This window comes from Pinus tabuliformis, chromosome 9 (assembly GCF_031772625.1).
Source record: "Pinus tabuliformis cultivar Carrire ecotype Pingquan chromosome 9, CPIR1, whole genome shotgun sequence".
Classification (NCBI taxonomy): domain Eukaryota; kingdom Viridiplantae; phylum Streptophyta; class Pinopsida; order Pinales; family Pinaceae; genus Pinus; species Pinus tabuliformis.
Window position 1 is genome coordinate 230412039 of NC_142307.1, and position 25789 is coordinate 230437827.

General features: G+C 39.0%; 1 protein-coding gene across 1 annotated transcript; it reads right to left on the reverse strand.

Moving 5' to 3' along the window:
* Positions 1 to 348: 348 nt before the first annotated feature.
* LOC149148026 (uncharacterized) lies at positions 349 to 22348 on the reverse strand. The gene is made up of 2 exons (XM_089438937.1): positions 22017 to 22348; positions 349 to 1616 (listed from the first exon to the last, which is right to left on the reverse strand). Exons 1-2 carry the CDS (start codon positions 22257 to 22259, stop codon positions 468 to 470), a joined length of 1392 nt encoding a protein of 463 aa, XP_089295063.1. The 5' UTR covers positions 22260 to 22348; the 3' UTR covers positions 349 to 467.
* Positions 22349 to 25789: the final 3441 nt, after the last annotated feature.

Below are 25789 nucleotides of genomic sequence, written 5' to 3' on the forward strand. Positions count from 1 at the left end.
TAATTGCCCTTTAGAGAGTTACTCAATCAGCATGGAATTAATCATAAATATAATGAAAATTAAACTCTAATCTGTGCTACAAGAGCTAGTTTTCTTTTTCCATGGGGCCACAGAGTTACTGAATGCTTCATAAACAATATCCAACTCTAATCTGTGCTGCAAGAGCTGTTTTTCTTTTTCCATGGGGCCACAGAGTTACTGAATGCTTCATAAACAATATCCAATGTTGCACCACTATATGATTCTCTACTTAACCAGCAGGAAAGTCAAATTAAGCTTTAACTTGGAATTCCTAGTTTTACTATCCCAGAAGCAGATTGCATTAAACAAAATGAAAAGAAACAAATCTTACCATGAACCATGGATAGCCAACTAGGCCGTTTAATTTAAGAGTTCCAAACTTCCAATCAATATAAAAGGTAAAATTCACACGTGCAAATGTTCAACAGGCAACACAGATTAAGCAATCATCGCTTCAAATTTGCTTTCATCCTTTCAATAGCCTGCTTCAAAGTATCCTCATCTTTGGCAAAGGTAAATCTCACCAGGTTTTTACCCTCATTTGGGTCTATGTAGAAGACACTTGTCGGTATGGCAACAACACCTACTTTTTCTATAAGATACTCACAAAATGCAATATCATTTTCAAATCCAAATGGAGTGTGATCAACCACTACAAAGTAAGTGCCTGGTGAATCATAGACCTTGAAACCCACAGTTTTCAGACCATCCACCAAAATTTTCTTCTTAGCCCTGTAGTCTTTCAATAGTTCCTCATAATAGGAGTCTGGGGCCTGTAGAGCAGCAACAGATGCCCATTGCATGGGGGTTGATGTTGAAAACGTCAGATATGAATGAGCTTGCCTCACTCCCCACGACAGGTGAGGCGGTGCAATAGCCCAACCAATCTTCCAGCCTGTTACAGAAAATGTCTTTCCCAACGAATTCATTGTGACAGTTCTCTCATACATCCCTGGAAGGGAAGCCATGGAAATGTGCTCTGCCTCAAATGCTAGCTTATCATAGACCTCATCGGTGAAGGCCAAGGCATCATTCTCAATGCAAAGGGAAGCTATAAGTTCTAGCTCCTTTCGAGAAAACATTTTTCCAGTGGGGTTGTGTGGGGTGTTGATGAGAATGGCTCGAGTGTTCTCCGAGAAGACCTCCCTCAGCTCTTTTTCTGGAACAGCAAAGTCGGGTGGCCGTAATGTGACAGTCTTAATTTTTGCATCTGACATAGATAATGTTGCCTGATATGAGTCATAGAAAGGAGAAAATATGATCACTTCATCCCCAGGATTGATTAGACCCAGCATAGTTGCAGCTATGGCTTCTGTGCAGCCAGAAGTGACTGTTACTTCCTTCTCTGGATCAACTGTCAAACCTGTGTCCTTCTTGAATCGCGCAGCCACGGCAGAATTTAGCTGTGGAACACCATAACCCCTTGCATATTGGTTTTTCCCTTCCCTTATTGCCTGAATGGCAGCCTCCTTAACAAATTCAGGGCCATCAAAGTTTGGAAAGCCTTGCCCAAGATTAATAGCCCCATGTTTCAGAGCCAGGATGCTCATCTGTGTAAAGATTGTAGTCTTGAATTTCTCCAAGCGACGGGCAACCTGCAACGAGCATTCACTCTGATAATAAGACAGATTTTCATTGAAAATAATGGATGAATTTTGATTATGCTCCCAACTGGATTGCCAATCTCACAATACTATGGTACACTTTCAGAAAATCAACAGGGCCTTGTCAAAATCACAAAAAGCAAACCCAATCGCTCTTATCAGTTAAAATATTCTCCTGTTTGTTACAAATAAAAATTTTAAAAAATAAGAATTAATGGGAAAAAAACTTATTATCATCCCCACGGCCAACTTGGCTTATTACCTGCTATTCTGAGAAGAGGCTGGCCACAAAAGGATTCTTCTATTGGCCAAAACTTTGGAAAAACAACACACGTGGTACGAGTGGAGAGATTTACACCATGCTCAAAGACTAAGTGGAGCGGAGCTGACAAACCAATCCTTCTAGAATTATGCAAAATGATCCCCAAAAGTTGTTGCTTCAAATTCCATCTTCAGGATTCGGGAATGCATTGGAGGGACTGGAAGTGGAGTAATGGGAAGTCCTTCACCTATCACACAACGAACTTATACAATAGAGCGAGACTCGAGATCCCTGTCCTTAAATAAGAAGTGATGGACCGGTGACTTTAGGATCGGTTGCTAAAGAGATGCAAGACTCTCTGGAAGGCCCGGAACCTGTTTAAATACAAAGCTTTGGGCTGGTTGGTGTGCAATCAAGGTTTCTTCAATGTCAAAAAGAAGAAACAAGGGGGCATGTTTTATGGAAGTGTCCAATTGACCCTCTGGGCATGATTTCAAGCAGAATACAGTTACATGCTCACAACCTCCCTAGCTTGGAGAGGACCACTCCTAGGGGATGCTTGGATGATCCAGGACTCCTGCAAAGAGATATTGAATATGATGCGACTGTCTGCTATTGCTTTCCTTGGGAAAAGGTGGTTCCCAGCAACCTTTCAAAGAAACAATTCCTGAATCCCACCTACAATTGGGATAATTGACTGTTCAAAAATAATCTTGCAGTCCATGTCAAAGCAGGAATTGATGTGTTCCCAAAGGAGGTAGACTCCATCCCGTAGAGAAATAGGAGAGGAGACATCGTTTTCACACACACAATGAACTGTGTTTACATACTCTATTAACATCATTTCAAATAATTCATTCAGCTTTGGTTTAAGATACATGCACTATTTTAGCATACTAGCAATCTTTTGAGAAAATATCTCAACCACACAGCAAACTAGAAACCAACTAGTTGGAGACAACCTCTCATATCCAACTAGATCTAACAATCTCCCAAGGCCAAAACATTGAAACCGACTTCTTACGTAGGAAAAACCCTACCTCGCAATGGCAAATAATAACAACAATCACAAATATGATCACATCAATGTTGCATGAAGCGGGGACGAGGCAGGTGTGTTTTTGGAAACAAAGTGTCATTTAAAAAAAAAAACTTGGAAGCGTCCTAGAAGCGTGTATTAATTGCATTTATATTCATAAAAACATCCAAAATGCCAAATTAGTTGCAAAATATATCAAAGCTAGGTCGCATGAAACGGGGAAACGGGTATGAGTTTCCAAAACGCGAACCGATACGAAACGCGACCTCCCCAAATTTTGGAAACGGGGAAACGCGAATATATATATATATATATATATATATTAGGACATTTAAGAAATATGTGCAATCATAAAGCATGTATGATACATTCTAATTTATTACATTATGATAAAATTGTCAATTATCAATGCATAAACTATAAGTCTCTAAATTTACATCACATTTACTCATGAATGATCACATAATGAAAATAGAAATATCCAAAATCAACCACGAGAAATTTCTAATTTCTTGTCTCGTGCTTGATTGGGAGTCTCCTCCTACATAGTCGAATGACCTTAGTGCTCTTGATTAAATACAAGTTTCATACCCTAGTACCCTACATGCTCTTCATTATTGGGAGTCTCCCCTGCATAGAGGGCTTGTTTCTCTTGATTAAATACAAGTTCCATACCCTAGTACATGATAAAATCCAATGGAAACATTGCAATCCCCCCAATCTTGAAATCCTGAAAAACAGATAAGTCTACTGGATTTTGAGTGAGATCTAAAATTCTACTTTTTCCATATGAAATCCAATGAGGGCGAAACCACTCTCAAACATCCTGAGTCATTTCATGGTAATGTTAAAAATTTAAGTAAAAGGATGAAAATGAAAAATAAAGGAGAATATCACTTTTACTTTAAGAATTTAACATTACCATGAACTACATATCAACACTAGGGAAAAAGTTCACTTTTATAACTTTAGACAGGCATCTAGAAGCAACTAGAAGTCACTAGGATAACCTAAACATAAATTAGAAAACAAATTAATTTTTTTTTAACACAAGTAAAACGCTGAAACGTGAGTCGTACGGCCCTGAAACGCGTTTTAGGTCGTACTGGCCACATTTCAGTTTCGTGAAATGTGGCAGTACGGCCTGAAACGCATTCAAGGCTGTACCATACGTGTTTCAGTGTTTCGTACCTGTTTCCATACGGAAATGCCCCCTTGCCCTACGTTTCCTGCAACATAGTATCAAAGCATGTATATTGTACACAAATCAAGATAGAAATGGCATCCACAGTACATTAATGATTAATTATTCAAGCATCAACCATCTAGAATCTAGATTATGCTCCTCGTCTAGCCTTTGCCTCTACCTCGATTCTTTAGGGATCCTAGTCAACATTGCCCAATTTTGATCAAACTGCCTAATCCAAGCCTTAAAATATGGTAGAAAAAGCTTAACATCACTGGATCAATGATTTTGACTTGGGTGAAGGGTAAATTTTTGCTAAGGCCATGACAAAGGTGTTCTACAATCAACACCACCAACACTAAGGTACATATAGGGCTTGGTGCTCTTGATTGAATGCCAATCACATACCCTCATCTATGATATAATCTAATGAAGTGCCACAATTCCATTAACCCTGAAATCCTGAAAGCTGTTAAGTTTGAAGAATTTTGAATAGGATATGAAATTCTATTTTCTCCATATGAACTCTGATGAGGTTGGAACCTCTCTCAAACATCCCGAGTCATTTCAAGATCATGTTAAAAATTTAAGTAAATGGATGAATTTCATCCTCCTACTTTAATAATTTAACATTATCATTAAAAAGGGTCTAGGGAACATCAAGGAAGCACCTTAGGAGTGTCCTGAAAGCCCCACTTTAACCACAGTTAATGAAAAATAAGAATAAAAATAAAAATATAAAGTTGAGCCGCGGAACCACGCAGGTCTTTCCTCAAACCTTGCGGGCCAGTCCCAAAACCACTCACACACTGTGACCGAATAGTGCCGAAACCTGTAGTTACAAGAGGTTTCTAAACAAGAAAGAAAAATGAAACTAAATACAACCACACAAGTAAAAACTCAAGATTTACGTGGTAAAACCCTGACAGCTGTCAAGGAAACATCCACGGGGCAAGGGATTGGAATTTCTTTTCAATCAATAAATGATTCTCCATTGCAATAGTTTGGGTATTCATCAGTTTTATATAAGCCTCCTCAGTTACATAACTTTTGTTTCAGTATAAAACTAACTTGTCAATAACTAATACAATTTTACCCAAATTTACATTAATTAGTTGTCAATTTCCAACAAACTCCACCTTGACAACAATTTTCCTAATCCCTTGCCCATGCCCATTCATCATCTCTTCTGCAAGCCAAGAGAAGTTAAACACCATCGCAGCTTCTCTACTGTAACTGGCTTTGTGAATATGTCTGCACAATTCTCTCGTGTATGGACCTTTTGAAGAGGTACTTTTCCGCCATCAATCACATGTCTCAAAAAATGATACCTTACATCAATGTGCTTGGTTCTGTTGTGATAAGCAGGATTTGTAGCCAAGTGAATAGCACTCTGACTGTCACAAAGTACATTCACTTTCTCCTGTGTCCTTCCAATCTCATCAAGTAGACATTTTAACTAAATTGCTTCTTCACTGGCATCTGAAGCAGCTATATTTTCTGCTTCGGTAGTGGACAACGCAATTGTTTCTTGAAGCTTTGACATCCAACTAATTGCTCCACCTGCAAGAGTAAAGACATAACCTGTAGTAGATCTTCTTTTGTCCAAATCACCTGCATAATCAGCATCTACATATCCATAGACTGATCCTTCACTACCATTAAAGATGATGCAATGGTCACTTGTGCCTCTTAGATATCGAAGCACCCATTTCACTGCTCGCCAATGTTCTTCACCTGGATTTGCCATGAACCTGCTGACAACTCCAACTACATGTGAAATGTCAGGTCTTGTAGATACCATCGCATACATTAAGTTGCCTACAACATTTGCATATGGTACATGAGACATATACTGCTTTTCTTCATCAGTTCTAGGACTCAAAACCGAAGAAAGCTTAAAATGGGAAGCTAATGGAACATTAACAGGTTTCACATTGTTCATACAGAACTTTTCAAGTACTTTCTCCACATACTTTTGTTGTGATAACCAAAGCTTACCATTTTTCCTGTCTCTGTGTATCTCCATGCCCAAGATATGTTTTGCTGCTCCAAGATCCTTCATATCAAACGTCCTAGAGAGCTGACCCTTTACCCTGTTGATCTCTTCCATGATTTTGCTTGCAATAAGCATATTGTCAACAGACAAAGCTAAGATAATGAATATGCCATTGAAACTCTTGAAGTATACACAATGATCATACTCGCTTCTAATAAAGTTTTGGCTCACCATGAAGGAGTCAAACTTCTTGTACCATCCTCTGGGAGACTGCCTCAAACCATACAATGATTTCTTGAGCTTGCAAACTAATCTTCTGTTGCGACCTTGTACAAAACCTTATGGTTGTTCCATATATAACTCTTCATTCAAATTACCATGTCGAAAAGTTGTTTTAACATTTAACTGTTCTAACTCAAGGTTAGGTAATGTAGTTAGTGCCAACACAATACGAATAGAAACAAGTTTTACAACTGGTGAAAAAATCTCATGAAAGTCGATACCTTCAACCTGAGAATACCCTTTTGCTACCAGTCTCACCTTATACCTTTCAATACTTCCATCAACTTTCCGTTTTAGTTTGAAGACCCATTTCCATCCAACAACACTTCTCCCTTCAGGAAGTTCTACAAGATCCCAAGTATTGTTCTTGGCTAAGGAATCCATTTCTTCTTCCATAGTTGTTTTCCATTTTTCGCTATCCATATCATCTACTGCTTCATGATAACAAGAAGGTTCCCCATCTTCAGTAATCAAAGCAAAAGATGAAGTAGAATCTTCATACCTTTTGGGAGTTTTTCTTTCCCTTGTAGACCTTCTTAGAGTGACTGGTTGTTGAACTGGTTCAGAAACTTCAACAGCTTCCTTTGTATCTTCAACACCTTTTTCTCCAGAAGTCTCTTCTTCCTTTTGACTGTCACCGAAAGGTCTAGCCTCCAACTAAATTTGTTGATTTGGCGATACCTGTTCCTATTCAATTCTTTCAACATTTGATTTTAAAAGAGAAGATTCATCAAATGTTACATCTCTACTAATGACTATCTTCCACGATGTAGGATCCCACAACCTGTATCCTTTCACCGCATAGTCATACCCAACAAAGACATAACATTTCGATTTTGGATCTAATTTTGAACGTTGATTTTTAGGAATAAGAGCATAAGCATCATAGCCAAATATCCTTAAATGTGAATAATCACAAGATTGACCTGACCAAACTTCTTCAAGAATTTTACATTTAATTGCCACTAAAGGTGATCTGTTAACTAAATAACAAGCAGTGGATACTGCTTCTGCCCACAACTCCTTTTGCAGATTAGCATTGCTGATCATGCTTCTGGCTCTTTCCATAAGAGTCTGATTCATACGTTCAGCAACACCATTTTGTTGAGGAGTATAAACAACAATTTTGTGTCTAACAATTCCTTCATCCTTACAGTATTGTTCAAATTCTATTGAAGTAAATTCACCACCATTGTCAGTTCTTAAACATTTAATTGATTTGCCTATTCTTTTCTCTATCATTGCTTTAAATTGTTTAAATATATTGAATACATCAGCTTTCTTTTTCAAGAGAAAGACCCAAACTTTACGGGAGAAATCATCAATAAACGTTAAAAGATATAGAATACAATAGGAGATGGTCCCCACAGATCAGAATGAATATAGTCTAAAATATCTTTACTATTATGATTTCCAGTTTTAAATCTCTGTTTACACTGTTTTCCATACACACAATGTTTACAGAAATCCAACTTCAAAGATTTCAGATCAGGAAGTGATTTACGTTTCATCAGTACCTAAAGACCTTTCTCGCTCATGTGACCCAATCATTGATGCCATAGGCGAGTACCTTCTTCTTCTTTTTCTGACACAATCGTTGCTTCACTGACCTGAGTACTTCCTTTGAGTCTGTAAAGATTTCCAACCTTTTCTGCTTTCATAACAACTAGGGTGCCTTTAGAGACTTTCAGCACTCCATTCTGACCTGTAAACTTATAACCATCCGAATCCAACACTCCCAAAGAAATCAATTTTTTCTTCAATTCAGGTACATGTCTAACATTAGTTAATGTTCTAACATTTTAATCCTGATATTTCCCATCCCAATAGTCTGACATGATACATTATTACCCACAAACACAGAACTACCATTTACATATTCATATGAAGTAAACCAATTTCTGTGTGGACACATGTGATGAGAAGCACCAGAGTCTAACAGCCAACTTTCAAAACCCTGAAAGACATTACATACAGGTAAAGTTTCATCTATCATACATAATTCTTCAGCAGATAAAACTTTGTCTGTCATACCTGAATCAACCTGATTTGCTTCCTTCTTCAAGTTATCAGACTCTTTTCGTTTCCAACAGTCTTTCCTAAGGTGTCCAATTTTGTTGCAATGCCAACATTTTGCCTTACACTTCTTTCCCTTTGATTTAGATCTGGACGACCCCCTTGTTTTTTCTCCTCTTTCCTTTGACCGTCCTCTAGCTATCATGGCTTCTGGTGCAGCTGTTTCAGTACTTGATTTCCTTCGTACTTCTTCAGACAAGAGAGCTCCCACAACTGATTCAAATTTCAAAGAATCAACAATGCTCCAACTGATTAAAGTTACGAAGTGGTCCCATGACTCGGGCAGAGAACATAACAAGGTTATAGCTTTGTCTTCCTCCTGAATTTTAACTTCCATCTAATAATTGGCATATAAGTGTATTAAAAACATTTAAATGCTCTGCAACTTTTGAACCCTCCTTCATTCGAAGACTGTACAATTGTCTTTTCAAATAAATTTTATTGGTTAACGACTTTGTCATATATAGTTTTTCTAGTTTTTCCCATAAGCCTGAAGCTATACTCTCTTCAACAATGTTGAAGAGAACTTCATCCACCAGGCATAACCTGATGGTACTGAGAGCTCGGGCATCCAAGTCCTCCCAGTCCGAATCTTTCATGCTAGCAAGTTTCTTATTTGCCCCGTCCAAAGCTTTGTGCAACCCTTGTTGCACCAGCAAATCCCTAACTTTCAGTTTCCAAAGAGCAAAGTTGTTCTTGCCGGTGAATTTCTCCACCTTGAACTTTGCATTCGTCATCTTGGCCATTTCTTTCCTCCTAGGGTTTCAGTCTTTCAACTAGGGTTTCTTTAAAAAAAAATATTTTGATTGTCTTCTTCCAACAAAGGGTTTTCCAATTTTTTTTTCTACTTCAATTTTCTGGAAAAATTTCACAAATTCCCCAACAAAAATTCAGAATTTTACTTTCCCAATTTTTTTTCAAATTGACTTAGAAAACCTACAACATCTTTCTGAAAATTCCTTTTGTTTAATTTCAGTTTCTTGAAAGAAAAATCTTTGTTCTTCGATTTAAAGAAACCCTTTAACAAACCCTGAATTTATTCAACAAATTTTGCAAAAAAAAATACCCGGCCTTCCAAGATGATCAGGCAGAGGGTCCTCTTCGACGGGTAGTTTTCATGCAGCTTTCACCAGCATCTTCCTTCTTGCAAACTGGTTTACACGCATACGGCACTCTAGCTTCTTCGACCAGCACGCAGAGGCACTCTGAGTCTTCACGCAATCTTCACACCCTCAACCAACATGCAGAGAACAGCTCGACGGCTCTGGTCTAGGCATAGGCAAAGATCAGAGAGCAAGCTCTGGCTTCACACAGGCTACGCTGCTTCCTCGACAGATGGCAACGGGCAGCAAATGCTACAGGCACAAGCAGAGCAAGATGGTGGTCCACACTGGGCTCCTTGCTCCGGTTCTAGACAGGGCGTTGGTTACACGCAACTCCTCGACAGTTTGCCACATGCAGAAGACGGAAATGGGCCTCCACGTAGGCGCTGGACAATGGCGTGAAAGAACTGGACAGGGCCTCTTCGCTCCACGCAACGACGGCTCTTCCTCTGGTCCACAACGGGCAGGTTTTCACGCAGTGTCTCAGCAATCAAGCAAAGGGTCCACGCAGTTCTCAGAGGGGCCTCTGGCTTCCTCGACGAATGTTGCTACACGCAGGCCTTGTTGCCACACGCACGCAGCTCTTCTACTCTGGCGGCAGGAGCTTCCTCGACGGATGTGGCAGCTCTGGCTTCACTGCAAACGCCTCCAAAGAAGCCACACGATCACGCAGTTTCTTTCACCACGCCTCCAAAAAAAACCACGCATGGTTTTACGCAGCCTTTTTTTTCACAAGCATTCGCCTCCAAACTCAACTCAACCGCTCTGATACCATTTGTAGTTACAAGAGGTTACTAAACAAGAAAGAAAAATGAAACTGAATATAACCACACAAGTAAAAACTCAAGATTTACGTGGTAAAACCCTGATAGGGTGTCAAGGAAACATCCACAGGGCAAAAGGATTTGGAATTTATATTCAATCAATAAATGATTCTCCATTACAATAGTTCGGGCATTCATCAGTTTTATACGAGCCTCCTCAGTTACATAGCTGATGTTTTGGTATAAAACTAACTTGCCAATAACTGATACAATTTTACCCATATTTACATTAATTAGTTGTCAATTTCCAACAAAACCGTGATTCAGGCCTATGGAACCATCACAATTCTGATTTTCAAAACCGCGTTTGCCCACCGTTCCACATGGGACGTGAATCCGGCTTCTAAACCGGGGGAGGGTGCAATTCCTACAACACTGTATCACACATAAAACAAGTATAATTTATACATTCCAACACCTACCCCTTGGAGTACATGCCCATGTATTAGCCTCCCTAACTTTCATAGGAAGCGGATCTTCATGCAACTCGTATGTCTCTCCATTGTAACTCTTATGTCTCTCCATTGTAACTCTTATGTCTTTCTACTGTGAATCTGGAGCATATTTGAAGTAATATAAGTCGCATTTGTGGGGAAAGAAAAAACATCTTATATTTTTCATTTACTTAAGCAAATAATATTAGTAGAAAATAGCTCTCTACAACAGAAAACAGATAGTGGAAAAAAGATATTTGATATGAGCATTTGTAAGTTAGAAATTTATAGCAAAAAGGTATGTGGAATTATAATTCTGATTGAGCCGAGAGGCTTATTCTACAACCCAGTATAATGTGTAAAGAATCAGGATATCCATCCATCATCAAAGTTAAAATTTTGCTCAAATCGGCCAAATATATATATATATATATATACAAAACATTTAAATAATATTAGCTCATAAAAAATTTGCATGTGAAGAAATTGGATCCCTCTCGATTCATATTAGATCCATATTTAAATAGATTTATGCTAGTTTAACCTCAACACAATCAATGAGAAACAAATTCCATTACCACTTACAAATAAATACCTCTTTCCACACCTGTCATCAATATGCCTATTGCTCCCATTAAAGTATAACTATCCCTTTTCAACACCTAAAAGATAGACTTATAGATTATTTGGAAGTGCATCTTATAAATAATAAGAGTAATTCTAAATCTCTGCCATTTTGACAAGTGCAATATGTCTGGACTCTCGATCCTCCTGATAACGACAGAAAGAAAGTAAGGACAGAAAGAAAGTAATTCTGGCCAAGCATGTCAGTGGAGCTATGTTTTTGGCTAACAACCATAAATACCAAACATGTGAGATATTTGTTTACAATTTGATCAATCAACTAAATGTTTTACCTCCAGTGAATATATTCAGATTATGAGGTCAAAGGAGTGTTTTGGTGAACAATTTGTTTCCCCAGCTGCATCGGCTCAAGTCTCTGGAAAAATGTTATAACTGGTATATTTGTGGCATTTATGAAATAGTTGTATCTGGTGTAACAGTGGCAACCAATCTTTGAAGTTATCAATCTCTCCATAAATTCATGTTCCGGTTTATATATATATAATCTAACTTACAGACAAAACAGAGTTTTCCACCTGAATCCAGCAAAATAATTTCAAGAAATAATGTATTTTTTTGTTGTTGTTTAAAATATATTTTTGAATGCATAAATGGATTCAGCACCCTGAAAAACCCCATGGGGCACTCGAATTCTATAGATTAAGCAACTTAAACTCAACTTTTTAAATTAACCAGAAAAATGTCGTAAAAAAAGTCATTTCGTCTATAAATTAACCAAATAAATGTTGTAAAAAAAGTCATTTTGTCTATAAATTAAGCTACATCTATATATACAGAACAAGTACATTATGTTAAAAAGTGACTATAATGATCACTTTTATAAATTTGAAAATGCATAAACATTAACTAACTCTAGAGTTTGTTTGTTTTAGCCGTGGACTCATTTATTCCATATTCAAAGCTTGATTTTGGGCATCAACTTAGACATACTTTTGAAGTCAGAAGAGAGTACTCCTGAGTCCTAAGAGAGAACAAAAAATGAATATGATATGACGGATATAGTGAGAACTTGTCAAGACTGAAACTCTTCGAAATTAACTTAGAGCAAAAGACACTGGAGATATCAAGGTTGATTTAGAACCAATTGAATTTTAAGAAAAAAAAAAATTAAAATATGTTGTACTATAATATTTACAGATTGGAGGAATAATAGAGGTAGAATATTAATAAGAACATTGGAATCTGAGATCGAGGAGGAGGATGGAGCGACTCGCGCGTAGGCTATCCGTGCGGTCAGGGTTTGGCTAGGGTTTCAGAACCCTACAGGCTCTGTTTCCCGCATCGCAATTTCCTTTTGTTTCATCCTGTCGCTGGATTATTCCCTCCGTTACCCTAGCCTGTACATCCGCCGTTCGATGCCCATCCACGCTTGTCGCCGTTTGGTTTCTCGTCACCTGGACATCCGTTTACCTTGAAGCTGTTTACTGTCTCCACCAGGTAACTTTCACGGGCGTTAACTGCATACCAGCTATTTGTTATAACTTTTACCTTGGGGGTTTTTTACTTTCATCTGCGCCTTGTCGTTACCGCCGGGACTTTCTGCACCGCTTGTTTCTCACCGTTTCGAGGAGCTGTTAACATGGAAGACTTGGAGAGCGTGGACTACTCTGCGGACCCCTTGGAAGGGGTCTCCATCTGGCGAACCCCCAATGCCAGCTCAGAAGGTATATTGTATGGTGATTATTCTGGGGTTTACTCTCAGTATGTGCATGGAGAATCCTCCAGATCCTTGCCCGTGGTTCTTCCGGACGACCCTCCCACCTGGCCGGCCCTCTCGACGCCTCCACATTCCCCGGCGACCCTAGGGTTTGTTGCTGGTTCCTTAAACCCCTCCCTCGGGTTAACTCCACCGACTATCGGTTCATCTCACTTCCCGCATAACCCTAACCTGGCTCTTGCCACCTCCGGCCCTGCGGGTTACTTTGGTCCCTCGTCCGGCAGTTTCTCATCCGTACCCCCTCTTTCGGATCCCCTATCTGGTATTCCACACGCTCCTTTTGCTGGTATCCCTGTATCTTTACAACCATCGATACCTGCTCATCCGCCTCCTTCGGCATCACATCCTCTGAGGAACCCTACTCATTCTGGAGGCCCTAGAAGGAAATCTAAATGTTTTAAGTCACGAGAAGCGGATTACTTCCTCAGACTGGAAGAGGACATTCAGTGGGGCGAAGCTATGGATTTCGCGGACCGGGTCTTGGTAGGGCGCATCAGGGGACGAAATTATACGGCGGCACGCTTGAAGGCATGGGCTTCTGAGGTCTGGGGGCATCACTTAGTTGATCTTCCGTTTGTGCAGACATTTGTGAGGGGATGGTTTGCACTTCGGTTCGCGCGTGCCGACCACACAAACTGGGTTTTGTCCTCACACTGGCATTTTGACCATGCACCTGTGCTTCTCAAACGGTGGACTCCATTATTCGATCCTGAGACGGAGCAGATTGGGGTTGGCCCTATTTGGATTCGGCTCCCAGGACTCCCCCTACAATATTGGTCCGAGGAAATTTTCAAGCGCATTGGCAACGCTCTGGGCTCCTATATGGGATATGACAAATCTTATCTCCAGACTGGTATGATGGCCTATGCCAGGATTCTCATATATATGGATACACGCGGAGGACTATATGAATATATCACTATACAGTGGAGAGACTCAGCGCGAAGGCAGATCATTGACTATGAGGGCATCCCATATCGTTGTCGCAGATGCCACAAAGTTGGGCACCTCTACAGAGACTGCCCACTCCTTCGGAAATCTCATCGGCAAGCACAAGAAGAGGCTACGGAGATAGACAACTCGACTCCATTGAATCAGCAGCCTGATCAGCCTCCTGAAGCCCCTCAATGCACTACAGGGGATGCTGCGCCACCAGAAGGTACTGGACACACTCACTTAGCTCATGATCCTCCATCCCCGGCACCGCCTTCGTCCTCAGAGGCTCAGGAGCACTCACTGAACCCTCCAAAGGACACTGCGGTTACGGGTATGTTATCTTCACCTATCTCTTTGAATTTGCATGCATCCTGTATTTCATCTATCATTTCACTCTCTGAACCGCCTGTAACTCACACCTCACATTCACTGTCACATACATCTCTCACTTGTTCGATTCCTCCACCCCCTCCCCTGGCTCCCCCATCCCTGATCTCATCGACCTCTGCATTAATCAAGCAATCACCCCGTTATTCCCTCCGACCCCGGAACAAGGACAGGGGACCCGATGTGATTGGTCTTGACCCTGTTAATCCACCATCACATCTTAAGATCGGTCGTGGTCGCCCTTCCCGCATTACTAAAGCCAGGAAGACGGCGGATGAGGAGGTTGCCCTCGGGCGGCAGCACACTATTTTTGGGGCCCTTAGAGCGAAGGATGGCCCTCCCCCTCCTTCCTTATGAAAATCCTCTCCTTCAATTGTAGAGGGTTTGCTAGTTCCGCCAAAAAACTAGCACTCAGGAGGCTTATTACCTCGGATCATCTGGATATAATCTTCCTTCAGGAGACCCTCTGTCCGGTGGACCTTCTTGTACGCACCCTATCTTCTTGGCTTCCGCATTGGACTTTTCATGCACTGGACGCTGCTGGCCGATCAGGGGGTCTTGCCATCGGTGTCTGTAATAAATCCATTGACATATGTAATTATTGGGGGGGCAAGGGATTCATTGGTATCGACATTCATGTTCATACACTGGATAGGGACCTCCGTCTGATTAATGTCTATGGACCCTGCTCTGATCGACTCACTTTCTGGAGATCCTTATTTGAGAGAGAGCTTCTGCAAGCAGATAACATTGTTCTGGGAGGGGACCTTAATTTCTCCTTGGGTTATTGTGAATCATGGGGGCATATGGCTCAAGTGGACTCCCTCTCAGACTCCTTTTCCTCCCTATTGGAAGACCATCACTGGGTCGACATCCCCTCTGCTAGACTCCAGTATACCTGGTCCAATAATAGAAGTGGGGAACAGAGTTTGGCTAGGAGACTTGATCGCTTTCTTATTAAAGAGCAGTTATATAATGATCTTCCCAGGGCTAGACAATGGGTAGGCTCCGGTGGTCTATCGGATCACAGACCCATCTTCCTGGAGATTGATGGCCTTACCCACAAGATCAAGAGTCCTTATAAATTCAATGCTGCATGGCTACGAGATCCTTCATATATACACCTGGTCCATGAATTCTGGCAAAATAACCCAATTCGGGATGAAGAGGACTTGCCTACGGGTTTTGTCCGGAAATTATCTGAGCTCAAGCTGGTCACAAAAAGGTGGGCTCATCAGAAGAGGATACAAGATAACCATACTCTCATGGAGGCAGAGAGATTCATCTCGGAGTATGAAAACTCTTCTACAGGGAACTTCAACACGCCTGAGAACAAGGAGCAGTATAATCTATTGATAGCTCAGCGTACACAAATCCTGAAGGAAAGAGAAGAAAGTATGAGGCTGAGAAGCAGGGCTATTTGGCTCACTGAGGGTGATAACAACACTAAGTTCTACCACAAATTTGCCAATGGTCGCAAAGCTATCAACACTATTTGGGAACTTAAAGATGAACAGGGCCACACTATCTCAGATCAGCAAAATTTGGCAAGGCTGGCTACTGATCACTTCCGAGGCATCTACAAGGCTCCAAGGAATGTTAATATTCTGGAGATCATGCGCATTGCAGAGCTATTCCCCAGATTTGTGGACCAGGACAGTTCGGACGAGATTCTAAAGGAGGTGACCATGGAGGAACTTGAAGCAACTCTAAAATGGTTCAAAAAGGACAAAAGTCCTGGACCAGATGGGTGGACAATTGAATTTTACATCTCCTTTTTTGACATTCTGGGTCAGGACTTACTGAGTATAGTGGAGGACAGTAGGAAAAGAGGCAGAATATCATCAGCCATTAAATCTACATTCATCGCCCTCATACCTAAGACTGATAACCCTGCCTCCTTTGACGACTTCAGACCCATATCTTTATGCAACTGTCTTTATAAGATTATTGCTAAGATAATTGCCAACCGGATCAAGCCTATTCTCTCGCAGCATATTTCATCAGAACAGTTCGCATTCCTACACCACAGGCAGATTCATGAAGCCATTGCTTCGGCCCAGGAACTCATGCATACCCTGCATATCAAGAAACAGAAAGGTATGATTCTCAAAGTTGACCTCTCTAAGGCTTTCGACAGAACTAACTGGTTGTACCTTAGGCTACTGCTCACTCATCTTGGCTTCCCATTTGACTTTATCAAATGGATGATGAGCTGCATCTTGGATGTCTCCTACAGCGTCCTCCTCAATGGAGAAGCGACACCTTTCTTCACAGCAGAGAGAGGGCTTAGACAGGGATGCCCTCTATCTCCGTTACTGTTCCTTCTGATTATGGAAGGGCTGAGTAGGATTATCTCATCCACCAGAGCACGTCGACAACTCACAGGCATCAAAATAGTGGATGAATTCTACCTTACTCACCTCCTATTCGTGGATGATATCCTCATCTTCCTTAATGGCAGTATTGGTGACTCCTCCTCCCTTCATAACTCCTTCCGTCTTTTCCAACAGGCTACGGGTATGCAGATTAACAATAATAAATCTACCATCACTTCTATTGGATGCTCGGCACATGAAGTCAATTTTGCCTCACAGCGCTTCCCATTTGCCAACATGGAACTGTCGGATGGCATTAAGTATCTGGGATTCAGACTGAAGCCAGCGGGATATAAAATAGCAGATTGGTTATGGCTCATCTCCAAGGTAGAAAAAAGGCTCCAAGTCTGGTACCACAAATATCTCTCGAGAGCAGGCAGACTTGTTCTCATCAAGGCTGTCATAGAGGCTACTCCGGTGTATTGGATGGCCCTGGCTTGGATACCTAGAGGTATCCTGAATCGACTACAGAGTATATGCTGCCGATTCCTGTGGAAAGGGCACCAGCCAGGACGCATATTCGCATGGGTTAAATGGGAGACTATCACGAAACCCAAGAGATGGGGAGGATGGGGAATCAAGAGATTGGCTATATTCTCTAAAGCGCTGGCAGCCAAGCTTGGTTGGAGCCTACTTACTGCTGACAGTCTCTGGACCAGGGTGGCTTACTCTAAATATATCAAACCACTATCTACTCTTGATTGGCTTTGTATCAGACCTGGGCATAACACACAATATTCAAACATCTGGAAAGCTGTCATTGACTCTATTCCACTACTGAGGGAAGGCATTACATGGCGGATCAAAGAAGGGAATGCTGTTCGAATAGGAGTGGACCCCTGGGTTGGCTGTGGGAATGCACACAGACTCCCGGCGGAGCTTGTGCGCTATCTCAATGACAGAGGCATCTTTTATATTAAACATATCGGGGACCAAGCTAACACCACCTTCCTCCAGCAGGCTTGGTTAACTGACAGAGCATTGAACCTGCCACCTCAATGGATTGATGATTGGAAGGACTTTATCTCTGCTCTCATACAAGCCAATATCAGACTCATGGAAGGTCCGGATGAAATTATATGGGCACATGCCAAGCATGGTGTGTACACACCCAAGCTGGGATATCTTAAGCTCATGGAGACATATAAGCCACCTGAAATTCACAGCGCTTGGAAGACGATCTGGAAATTAAAGGCTGCTCCAAGGACAAGACTTCTGATGTGGAATATCATATTTGACAAAGTCCCGACAGGCTCCAACCTTATAAAGCGATCATTCTTTGGGCCCTATCGTTGTCATCTCTGTTTAAACGCTGAAGAGACAACGGAGCACCTCTTTCTCACTTGCAGCACGACCTCACATATCTGGCAATCCATTACTTCTCTCATCCCGCAGCTGAAACATTGGCACGGGGAATCCCTTCAGGAGGCTTGGTCCACCTGGTGCTCTGAACATTCGGGCAAAGCCAAAAACCTCCCTTTGCTGATCTGTTGGGCTATATGGATAGCCCGTAACTTATCCATTTTTCAAATGAAGAGACCTCACTGGCCTTCGGTCATCCTCTCCACAGTAGCGGATTACAACTTGTTACCTGATGAGGACACTGACTCTACTCCAAGAACTCTCTCCCCGATTCCCATTGATCACTCTAAGCCTTGGGCTTTTTTTGATGGATCGGCCCAAAATGATGGCTGTGGGGGGGGCGCCACTCTTCATTTAAATGACAGACACTGTTATAAGATTCAAATTAACCTTGGAAGAGGCACTAATAATTATGCTGAACTCATTACAGCCAAACACATTATACATTTTGCTATTCTTAAACAATGCAGACACTTACAGCTATTTGGTGATTCAAAAGTTGTATGCAATTGGCTTAACAGTGCATCTCATTGCCATGCATTTGCTTTAAGACATATTCTGGAGGAAGCTAAGAGATTGACTATGTCTTTTGAATCTTTTGTCTGTCACCATATCTACAGGGAACAGAACACCATTGCAGATCAGCTCTCCAAAGAGGCAGCGCACAGAATAGGAGAGGACTGGTGGATACAGGAGGACACTGATGGCACATATTATCAGTACTATCATCGCCCTTTTGAAGAACATCTTGAATGATGGGCTATACAGCCCATACATATGCAGATACTTTTGTTATTTTCAGTATGTAGATACAGACTTTACTGTACATCTTTTTGATTATATATAGTATATATTGCTCTCTGCGAAGAGCAAGACATAAATTTTGATCTTTTGAACTGACATAATATCATGCTCCCTGCGTGGAGATATAATTAGCTATCAGTGAACTCGACAGGCACACAGCCTGCTTTTGAATATGCTACGGCATCTGCAAAATGTAATTTTCTTAATCATTAATGAAAATTACGACTTTTTCCCAGGGGAAAAAAAAAGAACATTGGAATCTTTAACCAAATAATTGATACCGATGACAGATATTGATGCTGACAACATAAAAGAAAACCCAACACCTTGTAGATGCAATTTTGAAAGTCTGAGTGGATATTGTTATCCAAGTAGTTACAACAATACATATTCCTGTATCTTAGATGGTCAACCAGGCATGCACTATTTTTAAATCGGACTCCTTGTGCAAAGGCAAGCTATCTTCGATAAAAGCGATGGTTACTAAGGAAAGCAAAATAGTAAAGTCTATTAGAAATAGCAGGTTAAATTAATCGTCTATGGGGCCTTGGTAATTCCCATTAAAAGAGATACTTAGACCCACAAAAACCATGCTTGCCACTAATTTCATCACTTTATGATAAAGTGAAAAAAAAAAAACCTCTATAAGGATAGAAAAGAAATGAGGGTATATGTACAATTATGATGACAAGAATAAGATCAAATATAAGTAATTGCAATTTGCAACTATTGAAAGAATGCATCTTTATCTCGTATGAAAACTGGAGATTTGAAAATAATGCAATATGAATTAGTTTAATATATTAATTTAATTTATATAAAAATTAATATATTTTAGTTCAATTATCTAGTTGTTAGTATTAGTTCTATTCCCTAATTTAATCATAGGTTATGAACTAAGATATTAACTCTTCAAAATTTTAATAAAAATAAAAGTAATTTATTAAAATAAAATAAAAGTAATTTATTAAAATAAAAATTAAATTAAATTAAGATTCTAGCCGACAGTGTGTTGTTCCTTAAAATTTATCCTCATTAGTATTTATTCTTTCTAAAATGCTCTTCTTTTATCATCATTCTTTAATCCTGATGATGGATCCCATTTGGGATTTGAAACGTTGGTATAAAAATGTTCATACTGTGGATTCTCCGGTTACTGATTCAAAAAAATAATGCAATACTTATAAGCATATGGTGTAGGTGTTTAGTGGATTCGTAAAAGTTAAGGATAACAACACAAGATTTCCATATCGGCATGGCTGCAATATATGGTACTGAAACACCTAAATTGTAGTGATTGCAACATTGATCTTGGGACAAACTTCAACCTGGAGCTAACCTATAGAAAGAAAATAAACAGATTACAGTTAAAGGGGATCAATGATCTTGTATATGTTTAAAATTCATTAGAGTTGCTTAGTTGCAACATTCCAAAGGATTCTTCTAATATTATAGTCATCCATATACTGAAAACTTTGGAATGACAACTTCGGTGACCAAGTCTGCTTTATGGCCTTCATTGAAACCTCCAGAAGCCTAAAACCAAGATCTTCTTGGCAATTCAAAAGGCAGAACAGTGGTCTTTCAAAGTACATCTCTTCCAGCTTAGCTGATCGTAGCTCTTGCAGATATAATAAAAGAGCAAAATAGGTGCAGAAAATTGTAATCAACCATATGCTGAAAACTTTGGAATGACCACTTAGATGTTGGGAAAGAGATTGCCCAAGTCTGTTTTATAGCCTTCATTGTAGCCTTCAGAAGAGTAAAACCAAGAGCTTCCCAGCATTGCGAAAAGTAGAACCTTTCCAGTTTAGGTGATTGTAGCTGTTGTGAATACAATAACTGTGCAAAATAAGTGCAAAAGTTTAAATTGTTTTGCAAAAACTAGGGTTTGTACTTCAAAATATAGTGTAACAATACTCATGCACATCGACATAGCACCATGATGAATTGTTATTCAACAATTGGATCACTTAAAGTTCAGTTCAAGCTCATGAAAGCATTGAGGTTAATTTTGTCTTGCATCGGCAGCCCCACATACATGCATTGAACCTTATCACAAATGCATACCAGATATCTGTGCAACTTTCAGAACAACAAGGACTAACTTAACAAAGGTGGTTTTCTGATAATTGCATTACTATCCGTTGGCTGATTTATTTATATAGTGAAAGAGAAGCAATGGAATATAAGAGATATCTGATATAAAGTTGCGGTCAAAAGCATTTGATGCATTTGAAACTCAATTCAATAAGCAGATTTGTCTTCTCTCAGGATGTGAGGAGGTTGAGAAGGCTTGACTAATGAGATTTTAGCATTCAAAAGAGTGTTCCAGAGGCACATTCAACTTTTTGGAGATTATTCAGAGAAATTCCCGGGTCATTAGGATGTGCACAATCTCATTTCAAGTGACCTATCAACATCCCCCTCGCCCCAACCCCTTTTCAAATACATTTCAGGTTCTCCCTAGACCTCTTGTAAGAACTTCCCCTTTCGACTACACCATGTTAAAACATGGCCACCAAGCTCTAAGAGAAAAGAACTTAAACACTCAATTCTTTTAGTATTTTGTAAAACAGAGTTATCCATATCCAGCTGTCAAGAAATACAGCCACTTAGCTGGTTGAAGGGGTAACCATAGTAAGCTCATACAAGATAGCTAGTTGAAGGGGCAACCATGGTGAATCCATATAACACAGAATCAACAACATTAAACGCATATGATCTGTGTATATGATTTCCTTACTAAATAAGGGAAAACAGAAAAAATAACAGGAGATCAATCTCAACCATACTTAATCCAAAAACTCCTAGCTAAATATGCTCAAAATTTGACATATAATCCTTCCATAACCCACGAATTATTTAGACCAATTAATGAAGCTGTTGGAACCCACTTGAAAATTAATCAAAACTAGCACTGCAAATCCAACCCAGAAACACACGCATCAAAATACCTGCAATGGAGAGGGCTCTTGGGCCTTGACTGCCGCTTGCTCGCTGCTAGCAGTAGATACAGAAGAAGCCATGATTGTGCGAACCCAAGGTTTGTTCAGTCTGCAGATGTGTGGCTTGTGTTTGAGGCCTTCATAGAGTGCCAAGGGCGGAGAAGGGATAATAGACTCCTTAAGTGCAACCCCCCTGGACGGCATCTGTCCAAATCTGAATGCTTTTAACAGGAACTTCGGCAAGATGGTCATGGAATACTAGGAATAATGAGGCATGGAATTAGACCAAAGTTTTTCGGATCTTCCAGCTTTGCCTAGGCCTCGGTCTTTGAGATTTTTGGGTTTTTATTAAAGAAGGGAAAAAGTTTATATTATTTGGGTTCGGAGTTTACATTTTTGAGACAATCTCTAAGCTCATTTTGAGTTTTTTTGGGTAAAAAATAAAGTATGTCTCATGAATTGGTCATGACGTTATTTACGAAGCCATCAAAAATATTAATTTATTTTTTAAAGAAGGGAAAAAGTTTATATTATTTAGGTTCTGAGATCACATTTTTGAGACAATCTCTAAGTTCATTTTGATTTTTATTTTTTTTTTATATTATTTTCGGTCAAAATCTGACAAGAATTTATTGGAAGCGCAAGTTTGATAGCTAGTTTCTGCACAATGAAAGCGTCCCAGGGGTTTTTCAGGGTTCTGAATCCAAATATGCAGTTAAAAAACCATTTTAACTGCAACAAATCAAGATCTAACCTCAATTTTTTCCGCCGGATTCCGTCACCGGAATCTCCAAAAAGTCGCATTATAGACCACTCCTTATCAAAAGTAGTTGTCTATAACGCGACTTTTTGAAAGCCTTTCCGGCAGGTTTTTCCGGTCGAAATCCGGCAAGAATTTATTGGAATCGCAAGTTTGATAGCTAGTTTCTGCACAATGAAAGCGTCCCAAGGGTTTTTCAGGGTGCTGAATCCAAATATGCAGTTAAAAAACCATTTTAACTGCAACAAATCAAGATTTAACCTCAATTTCTTCCGCCGGATTCCGTCACCGGAATCTCCAAAAAGTCGCATTATAGACAACTCCTTATCAAAAGCAGTTGTCTATAACGCGACTTTTTGAAAGCCTTTCCGGCGGGTTTTTCCGGTCGAAATCCGGCAAGAATTTATTGGAATCGCAAGTTTGATAGCTAGTTTCTGCACAACGAAAGCGTCCCAGGGGTTTTTGAGGGTGCTGAATCCAAATATGCAGTTAAAAAACCATTTTAACTGCAACAAATCAAGATTTAACCTCAATTTATTCCGCCGGATTCCGTCACCGGAATCTCCAAAAAGTCGCATTATAGACAACTCTATTATCAAAATACTAATTTAATGGTAAAAAAATACTAATTTAATGGTAAAAATAATAATGTGTGAATTTTTTTAAAGATAAAATTTTACTATTATATAGAATATTAATCATCAAAGATATTTTGGGTGGTTGGGAGAATTTAATAATAATCTTTTTACCTGATTTGATTTGTGTGGCATCATAACTCATGACTATGTTGTAATATGTTGAAAATGTACGATCCATAAATTAAGCGGGTTTCCTCGAAGGTTTCAAAAAATTGAACCCGATCTAATAAAATATTAATCATCGAAAACTAGCTACTTAAACATATTAACTAAATAGTTTTTGTGATTAATAATTGGAAAATAATTAGATAATTTTCTAGTAAATAATTAGTAAAAATAATAATATGTAATATTTTTTTGAAAAATGAAATTTCATTATTATACAAAATATTGCTCATCCAGAACTAGCTACCTAGGAACTATTAACTAAATAATTTTTATGCTCAATAATTAGATAATTTTTGTAAATAATTGGAATTAGATCATTTTTGTAAATAATTGGAAAATAAGTAAAGGCAAAATTTTATAATGGCTATTTATCTTAAAGCTTAAAAATCTAGATTAATTTTATTACTTCATGTAAAATGTTTGATAATATCTTTAATGATTTTATACAATGTTTATACAATTTTAGAAATTTTTAAGGTAAAATAATTTCATTTATAAAATTTGGTTCAATTAAATTTAGAAAAAATAGAAATTATCCAATATATTTTGGCAAATGAGTTTATTTACAAATATTGGTTCCTAAAAGTTTCTCGATTAATAATTAGAATATTTTAATATAGTTTTTTTCAAATGGGAGGGGCTAGTTCCCAAAAAAAGCGATATGGGGTCCTCTTTTTTATACATTGTACATATCAGACTCGCTGACATCCATCACATCTGAGCTGTCACATCCGGAATACATTCGCAGTAAAAGACTGCAACGCACCGACATCATAGGGGATCGAAAGCGAACCGGGTGCGAAGCAACCGACTGCCCCCACCGCTATACCATGCATTTGCGTTCATATTTTAATATAGTTAATTTTATTGTAATTATAAAATAAATAGTATAGATTTACATTAGAATAATATTGTCATCCATGAGATTTTGAATAGATAATCTGGTGTGTTATTAAGACACTTCTGGATTTTGAAATTTTAATATTTATTTAAAAATAGTTAATTTGACCAAACTTGCTGGATACCAGCAGCGGATGGCGCAAAATTTTGAAAGTGGTTAGGACAAGGGATAGAATATGATCAAGGGAGGTAAAAGCGACATGACAAGAAGAGCAATCAGTGAGCAAAATTATTAACATATGATTGAGGGAAAGCTAACTGAGAACAAGCGACAGGTGAGAAAAACCAGATTATTTGAATTCGATATGATACGTGGCGTTTTTATTTTAATAGGACTTGAAACTTTTGAAATGAAATTTAAGAATAATAATTAATTAATATATTTTTCATAAATTGATTGTGTTCTATAATAAATAATTAGTATGATTAAAAATAAAAATATATTTTTATTAAAATTATATATATATATATATATATTTTTTTAAAAGGGAAATTTGAAATCAATGTTTTTGATTAAAGATAATTAGTCTAGGTTCATATTAATTTTGGAATTACTATGGGTTAAGATGGAATGAAATTATTTTAACGTCTACGAGGCTTAAAATAGCCTATGGGACAGATTGCTTCTCCATGTGGTTCTTGTATTAGTTCTTTTTATGTGAAGTATTGTAATAAACGCTCCTAGCTTCTCGACAAACCCCTCGCTGAATAGATTATCTCAAGAGCTAGCTACCAGAATATCTGCATAACTTTCCCTGTTGTCTTTGAAGGCCTCGCATTCTAAAATGAAATGTTTTTTTTGTTTCCACTTATCCGGAAGAGCAAAAAATACATATTCTTTCCTCTCACACTTCTTTTGGCCTTTTCCAACGCCTTGTTTCACAATGGAGTTGATGAGAATTAGTCCTTAATTGAGCAATAAGTTTTTTGGCTCTCCAAAAAATATTGGCCCCTATGTACGCTTTCCGTTGATGATTATGAGTGGGTTAAACTCTTCAATATAGTACTTATTTCTCCCTAGCTCCTTCTCCCAAGTACGTTTGTGGAACTTATCCATAACAAAAGTTTTTATCTCTTGATTGTTTGTGGGACACATGCTCAAGCAAATGCCCCATTTATTAAACCATTTGTTATTTTGTCGCATCCAAGTCTTCTTTCTTTTGCACAATATGTCATTAAACACAACCTTAGGCCATTTACACTCTTCCATTTGCTCATTTTTTTTAAATACCTTATGACTCACACCATTGCAATTACTTCAATAGGAGCAGCCCATGTTTCACTTAACAAGATAGCATAAGGAAATGCACTTTTAA

What these genes read in the sequence shown, in the direction of transcription:
- LOC149148026 (XM_089438937.1), bottom strand. Translation starts at nt 22,259, where the DNA reads ATGACCATCTTGCCGAAGTTCCTGTTAAAAGCATTCAGATTTGGACAG. An exon ending in AAGAGCCCTCTCCATTGCAG is followed by an intron (nt 1,617 to 22,016) that starts GTATTTTGATGC and finishes TGCTCGTTGCAG; the next exon opens with GTTGCCCGTCGCTTGGAGAA.